Source organism: Kryptolebias marmoratus, unplaced genomic scaffold, assembly GCF_001649575.2.
Source record: "Kryptolebias marmoratus isolate JLee-2015 unplaced genomic scaffold, ASM164957v2 Scaffold26, whole genome shotgun sequence".
NCBI classification, from domain to species: domain Eukaryota; kingdom Metazoa; phylum Chordata; class Actinopteri; order Cyprinodontiformes; family Rivulidae; genus Kryptolebias; species Kryptolebias marmoratus.
The window spans coordinates 103,571-111,240 of NW_023665760.1; the positions used below are offsets into that span (position 1 = coordinate 103,571).

At 48.2% G+C, this 7,670-nt stretch overlaps 1 protein-coding gene across 1 annotated transcript in view; it reads left to right on the forward strand.

The window, feature by feature from the left end:
* Positions 1 to 7,670, forward strand: part of LOC108228510 (zinc finger protein GLI2) — a gene marked incomplete at its 5' end in the record, with an annotated part of 46,910 nt that overhangs the window by 35,849 nt on the left and 3,391 nt on the right. The window contains 6 exon segments of the mRNA XM_037974363.1: positions 750 to 951; positions 1,564 to 1,756; positions 3,302 to 3,412; positions 5,548 to 5,712; positions 6,360 to 6,509; positions 7,312 to 7,476. Coding sequence (XP_037830291.1) covers positions 750 to 951; positions 1,564 to 1,756; positions 3,302 to 3,412; positions 5,548 to 5,712; positions 6,360 to 6,509; positions 7,312 to 7,476 — 986 coding nt within the window.

A 7,670-nucleotide genomic window follows, 5' to 3' on the forward strand; every position in this document is an offset into this window, starting at 1 on the left:
TCATCGGATACTGAAGTGGAAGCTTAGGAGTTATGCTTAGCATAGCATTGGAACAATTTATATCCATGACGAAAACCTTTCTAAAACCACAAAAATCCCTTCCTTCATCAGAATATCCTACCTGTTAAATATAAGCAGGTAGCACAAAAAGATCTATGCATTAAAAGCAGCAAGTGTCTGAAAAACATCACAACTTACATACAAAAACTTACAAAACACTCCACAGAAATACATTTCACTTGTCTGAATTTTTTATGTACAGATATGCATCTTTTAATGGTTTAAAATAAAATAAGAAAAATCTAGTTATTTCCATGCAGTGTCCAGAAAGAGGAGTTGTTCAGCTTGTAGGGCAGCACAGCTGCTTCCACCCACCTCAATCATCATCATCATCATCATCATATGAAATTACTTTTAGTCACAACAAAAAATAGTGGCTGGTAAAATATTTGAGTGGCTGGTAAAATATTTGAGTGGCCGGTGGACAAAATTTTTAATTTCCACCCCTGGGTGGAACACAAGTCATCATGATGTTCTGACACCAAACATGTGAACACGGTTTGTATTTCTGTTGGACCCCACTGGGGTTCTTAACCCTCCCGCGGCCTTCAGGTCTTCCTCTCCTCAGGTACGAGGGCTTCAGGAGGCTTAAACACAGACACTGAACCAGCCTTACCAGGTCCTTCAGGTCTTCAGTCTTTGTAAATCAGATTACAGCTAACGGCCCGTCCTCCTACCTGTGTCCACAGTGTCCCGGTTCTCCAGTCCCAGATTGATGCCCAGGCTCAGCAGGAAGCGGGCGCTGTCCATCTCTCCGCTGTCCGACGCCAGCATCGACCTTCAGACCATGATCCGGACCTCGCCCAACTCCCTGGTGGCGTACATCAACAACTCCCGGTCCAGCTCGGCTGCCAGCAGCTCCTACGGACACCTGTCGGTCGGAGGACTCAGGTACGCCCACTCACCTTAGAAACAACCAGAGACAGGTGTGTTTCAGGTGTAGTTACTCTGCTCCTCTCTTTGTAAATCCACACATCTTGTTTCCTAGTTGTTCGTGTCTAACTTTTCCTTTTTCTTTTGGTTTTACACCTTCCACTTCCTGTTTTTATTTTCTGATGTCTGAGACTTTAATCCCAAACAGATTTTAATATATAATTTAGCAGCAATAAATAATACAGTCCAGAACGTATACAGAGTATGTACTGATTACTTACACAGTATGTACCTGAAGGGAACGAGCTGTATACCCTGTACATACAGGGTATGCAGTACCCAGTATGGTACCCAGTTAAGTACCAGGTACATACCCTGTAAGTACATTTTAGGTACCAGGTATTTTACCTAGAAGTACCTGGTATGTACCCTGTAAGTATCAGGTATGTACCTGGTACCTATGGAGCCCAGGCTATATCATGAAGGGACATGATCTTAAGTACTTCTAGAGAATATACCAAGCACATGTTCTGTAGTTACCCGGTATGATCCCTGGAAGAACCCACCTAAGATTTTTGTAATCTTTATTTTCCTGCCGATCATCAGTTTTTCTTTGGTTTGATTCTGCAGCCCGTCATTTCCGTTCCCTCACCCCATCAACTCTGTGGCCTACCAGCAGCTCCTCTCCCAGCAGCGAGGTCTCAGCGCCTTTGGTCACAACCCGCCCCTCATGCAGACTCCGCCCACTTTCTCTGGACGCCAGTCGGGCCTAAACCTCTCCTCGCTGACCGCATCCCCCCACAGCAGCGACCCGACGATGAAGGTGATCCAGAAACAGGAGTTTAAAAGTTCAATTCTGCCCTGAGATGAGTTTATAAACCGGTTCAGGGCTCTGGTTGCAGGACTTAAAGCTCCACCCCCACCCCACCCCCCACAGGCCCCGCCCCCNAGAACTTTTAATTCCTCTTGGCTGAATGTTTCAAAAGCCATATGACAAATATGCAAAACCAGCCTCAAATCCTGAAAGCCGCCTTTTTGGAATAATCAAATGTGTCAAAGCAATTCCTGAATTCTAGGTATTTCTTGCTGCCAGCTCTTAAAACAACTGTTTACCCAAACGTTTAATCTTCAGCTCCAGTTTCCATCTGGTTGTTCTCGCTGTAGATTCGGTTTGTCATCGTCTTGTTTGATGTCGGTGCTGTTGGCCCCCCGGCTGGGTCACAGAGTTATGATTTGTGGCGCCCCACTCCCTGCCCCCCTCCTCCACCTCTGAGGTAAACTCAGTGGGGGAAACCCATCATTTCTTTCCATGGTGCAATGGGTCAGAGGGTCAGAGGTCAGCCAGGGGCGCCATCAAGACGTTTCACTTTTAAAACTCTAATTAATTCAGAGCAAAGATTTATTTATCTCCCCTGACCTCCTTCAGATCAACAGAATGTGTTGTTTTTATTGCCATGATTTCAAATAAAAAACTCAGGCTTTACTAAATCTTTTTTTCTGTGTCAGTCTGATGAGCCCTGAGGTCCAAAGATGAGTCAAACAGAACCTGAAGGAGTTCGGTTCCATGTAAAACACCAGGACTCTTTAATCTGGAAAACATTTAGAAAATAAACCAATACCACTCTGTTTTCCAACCAAGTACCGATATGAGTGCTAATATTTTACTAAATGAATCCTTTCCAACAGGTGTTTTTTAATCATCACATTGAACACCAGGCGCTGTTGGCTAAAAGCTGAACTATAAACAACACGAAGACAACGAGGCACTGCACAGATTTTCATCCAGCTCGCAGTCACTGTTTTACAGCGTTAGCCTAGCATTAGCTTCGCACCTTCCTCTGAGACTGTGTTGGCAGCTTCTACTCATTAAGCAGCTCGTTAAGGAGCTTTTTCAGGCTCGTTAATGAGCTGTACCCAAGGGACTGTCAGGAAACTCTGGCTCAGATCCTCATATTCCCAGGACTCCTTTAGCTCAATCGTTCACTTTAAACCCCTCCACTGGTGTTTACTGTCCGTTAGCAAACACCTTCATGGTGCGTTACCCCCACCAGCTGGGAAGGAGTGGGGGTAAAAACTACCTCCACACGACTGCTATCAGTACTGTGGTATCAGAGCATTTATACAAGTATTAGTACACACATAGTATCAAGTTTTGGTTGATACTGGTATAAAAATTTGATTTCAGATTTAAAATATAGGCCGATTTCATTCAGATGGTGGGCGGGGCCTATCAGGCCAATCAGGTCATTAGGCCTTTCTGTGGGAGGGGCTAACTTCTTCAGCTTCAGTTTCACAGGAAGTCTGTAAATATCCCATCCTTACTCCACTCTCTGCAGAAACATTTAGTCTGAATGATCTCTGTTTTCAGAACCACGGAGGCGACCCGGCAGTCAGCAGCACAGTGGACCCCATGATCAACAAAAGGTCAAAGGTGAAGGCAGAGGCGGAAGGACTGAGGCCGGCGTCTCCTCTCTCACCGGTAAAGAATGATCACAGCACTGTTGAATCAACTGGATAAAACTGGACACTTTGAAAGAAATGAACATAAACATACTCAACAGTATTTTTGGAAATTATTTTTGTGAGCTAAACCATGAAGAAATTTAAAGTTTTTTTAGTAACAGTTTTTTAGTGATGTTCGTGTTGTATATTTGTATCGGGTTTAGGGTGGAAACATTTCAGGGTACTGCGGTGTTAGCATGATGTATGCTACAGCGTTAGCATGGCATAGGCTACAGCGTTAGCATGATGTATGCTACAGCGTTAGCATGGCGTGAGCTACAGCGTTAGCATGGCGTAAGCTACAGCGTTAGCATTGCATATGCTACAGCGTTAGCATGGCAACCTCATGCACCCCCATACCATCAGAGAGGCAGGCTGACCTCAGAACAGTTCTTCTCTTTGGTCCAGAGGAGACACATCTGTTCACATCTGGCTTCTTCTTTGCCTGATAGAGCTTTAAGCAGCATTTGTGGACGGCACGGTGAACTGTGTTTACAGAACCAGAACCAGCCTTGACCTTTGACCTCAGAGGTTTCTACAGATTGATTTTATGATCTGGAGATGATTGAGATTCAGAGGCTTTGATTCAGGAACTTTATTGTGAAAGTGTTCCTCAGACAGTTCCTGTCAGCTGGTGAACCTCTGCCCATCTTCAGCCTCTAAAAGCTCGTCTTATCTCCACTCCTCTGACTGACCTTTTTGTTGCTCCTGGAACAACTTCTTACAGACGTGCTGCTGCCGTCAGATTCAAAAGTACCTGTTTGTGTTTTTTAATGGAACAGTTTCTCAGTCTCAACATTTGATGCTTGCAGTCTACGAGGAGTTCTTAGACGGAGTGACGGCAGCAGTCTGATATTCCAGTGTGTTTCCAGGACATGTCTGTGGAGGGATTATAAAGCAGATTTGGTAACATGTTCTTTGGGGCCGTTTGGAGCCTGTTTGGTGTCGGCACATGTTCTCCCTCCACAGGTCCTGATCCGTGACACCTCGGCCCCTGGGAGCCTCTGGCTCCACTGCCCTGCTTGTAAATCTGGCCTCAGATACAGAAAAACTCCCCATGATAAGAGCTTTGCCCCCCTCCACTCTCTCCGGCTACTGTAAACTGTGCCACAGCACTTCATTTTCATGAAATATTGGCCGGGCTTTATTGTCATCTGAGGAGGCTTTTTCTTCTTCTTTTGACAAATTTGCGGCTGCTCTCCGATAGCGGGGCAGCTTTGGTCATGATGCATGGGGACGGCGCTGAGCGCAGGCGTCTGGGGGCCACCAGAATTGATGAAGAGAGTGTGTGTGGGGCAGAAACAAAGCTGCTGCCGTCAGCATGTTGAGTCTGAGGGGCTGGGAGTGTGTCTTTGTGTCAGTGGTACGGGAGCCCGGATGGGACACTCCGAGTGTGTGTGTGTGTGTTTTCTTTACTTCAATTTAAACACCAAGTCCGAGGATGTCTTTACATGAACACGCTCTCTCTTTGGAAACTAGAAATACTTCTGCAAAACTTTTTAATAAACAGGACTTTAAAGTTAAAACTTAAAGACATTTTGAATCACTTCCTTCATAAAATAATTAGTATATTTAAACTAACCTGCTGGGTTCTTCTGGCTGTTGGCAGTCAGGTCAGAGATGAGTCCAAAACCACAAGATGACCCAGCCGGGCCTGACTGGACCGGTCCTGGACCTGGACCTGGTCCTGCACCTGGTCCTGCACCTGCACCTGGACTTGGTCCTGGTCCTGCACCTGGTCCTAGTCCTGGTCCTGGTCCTGGTGCGGGACCTGGTCCTTGTCCTGAACCTGGTCCTGGACCTGTTATGTTGTCCTCAGAGGTCCAGCACAGGTTGAAGGACTGGGAGACAAAGTTAGAGATGGTTTGGACATGTGCAGAGGAGGGACAGAAGGATGTTAGAGACAAAGAGGACAGACTGAGATGGTTTGGACATGTGCAGAGGAGGGACAGAAGGATGTTAGAGACAAAGAGGACAGATATTGATGCAGTTAGAGAGGACATGGAGGACAGAGGACTCGCTGAGAGGGAGCAGAAGTAGATTTAAAGCAGATTCCTTCCAGCCTCCTGAGCTCCAGCTGTGTTCACTTTGTTCTGTGTTCTGTTTGTTAAGAACCAGAGTCTGCTGCTGTTTGAACAGAACCCACACGGCGGCCTGCTGGATCTGAAGGACGGGGACCGGGACGAGTGCAAACCTGAACCCGAGGCCGTCTATGAGACCAACTGTCACTGGGAGGCCTGCAGCAAGGAGTTCGATACCCAGGACCAGCTGGTCCACGTGAGTACGGGGAACCAGGGAGGCGTTCGAGTCCAGACTGTAAAATATTAAAAGGAACAACGAGCTGGACGTGGAGAAGTTCTAACAGCTGAGGTCAGGTCAGCACGATGGCTTACTGGTCAGCACTGTTGCCTCACAGCAACAAGGTCCTGGGTTCAAGCCCCGGCTGTGTGGAGTTAGCATGTTCTCCTCATGTTCTCCTCGTGTCTGTGAGGTGTTCTCCGGTTCTCCAACATGCATGCAAGGCAGCCTTCAGGCCTCCCGACCTGAGGTCTCAGAGGGATTTTCCTGGTTAAATAAAGGTTAATAAATATTTTAAGAATTTGGTGTCAGCGGTGGGATTCCATGGTGGTTCTGAGCTGAGGTTAAACTCTCTGCCTACAGAACAAACACAGAACCTCAGCAGCCAGCAGAGCCTGGCTCACCTGCCAGGACCGGAGGAAGAGGCAGCTTTTTGTGACTAACGTAGGACCGCTGCTGTTTTGGTTTGGTGAAATTCAAACCGATATGAGTGGAGTTGTGTGTATTTCTAATTGGTAGCATGTGCTGCTGTCTTCCTGTGGGGTTTCCCCTGATAAGGAAGATGAGCCACTCTGCGTGGACAGAAGCCCCGCCCCCCCATCCTCCGTGTCTTTGTCTCCCCGCAGCACATCAATAACGACCACATCCACGGAGAGAAGAAGGAGTTCGTGTGCCGCTGGGACGACTGTTCGCGGGAGCAGAAGCCCTTCAAAGCTCAGTACATGCTGGTGGTGCACATGCGCCGGCACACGGGGGAGAAGCCGCACAAGTGCACGGTGGGTAACGGACCGCCGCCACCGCCATGAGCCTCCAATCAGCCCCTGGAGGGGCTCGCGCTCTCTAAACACCGGCTACTACTGACACACACACATACACCCCCACAGACACACCCCCACACCCCCACAGACACACACACACACACCTACTGACACACACACACATACACCCCCACAGACACACACACACACACCTACTGACACACACACACACACACCCTCTTGTCTGTCCCACTATATTTGCAGGGACTTTCCTTTGACTTTCATTCATTTCTACACCCTGACTACAGCCTAACCCTAACCCCCACCCTGACCCTGACCCTGACCCTAACCCTAACCCTAACCATTACCAGTACATAGCTAACCCTAAACCAAACCTCAGTCCTAAACCGAACCCCTAACCCAAAAACATCACTGCTCCTCGTGGGGACCAGGCTTTGGTCCCCTCGAGGAGCAGTTGGTCCTCACAAGGTAGTATATGTTAGGAAAATTGTCCCCACAATGTATCAAATACATGTCCCTACTGACACACACACACCCCTCCTGGAACCCGTGTCGGGGGCCTGCAGGTCAGCTGGTCACAGATCGTTAGAAACGCTGACACATTTTGTGCCCAGATCTGTTGCTTGGACCCTGAATGAGGTCAAAAAGAAAAACTCTGCTACACAAACGGCCTCGGTTCTGAAGAATGAAAACCTAAACAACTTTCAGAAACCAAACTGTTCCAATGAGTCCGACTCTTCAGGGTCCGGTTCAGAAGGCGGTGAAAACTCTGTCGGTTAACGGTTGGCTTCTCCTGCAGTTTGAGGGCTGCTCCAAGGCCTACTCCCGCCTGGAGAACCTGAAGACCCACCTCCGCTCCCACACCGGAGAGAAACCCTATGTCTGCGAGCACGAAGACTGCAACAAGGCCTTCTCCAACGCCTCGGACCGGGCCAAGCACCAGAACCGGACCCACTCCAACGAGGTACGCACTGCTTCTCAGAATCAGCTCAGCTGACAGGAAGTCACTCACAGGTCGGATCAGAATCGCTGCTGGTCGGATCAGAACCTCTGCTGGTCGGATCAGAACCTCTGAGGGTCGGATCAGAACCTCTGAGGGTCGGATCAGAACCTCTGCTGGTCGGATCAGAACCTCTGCTGGTCGGATCAGAACCTCTG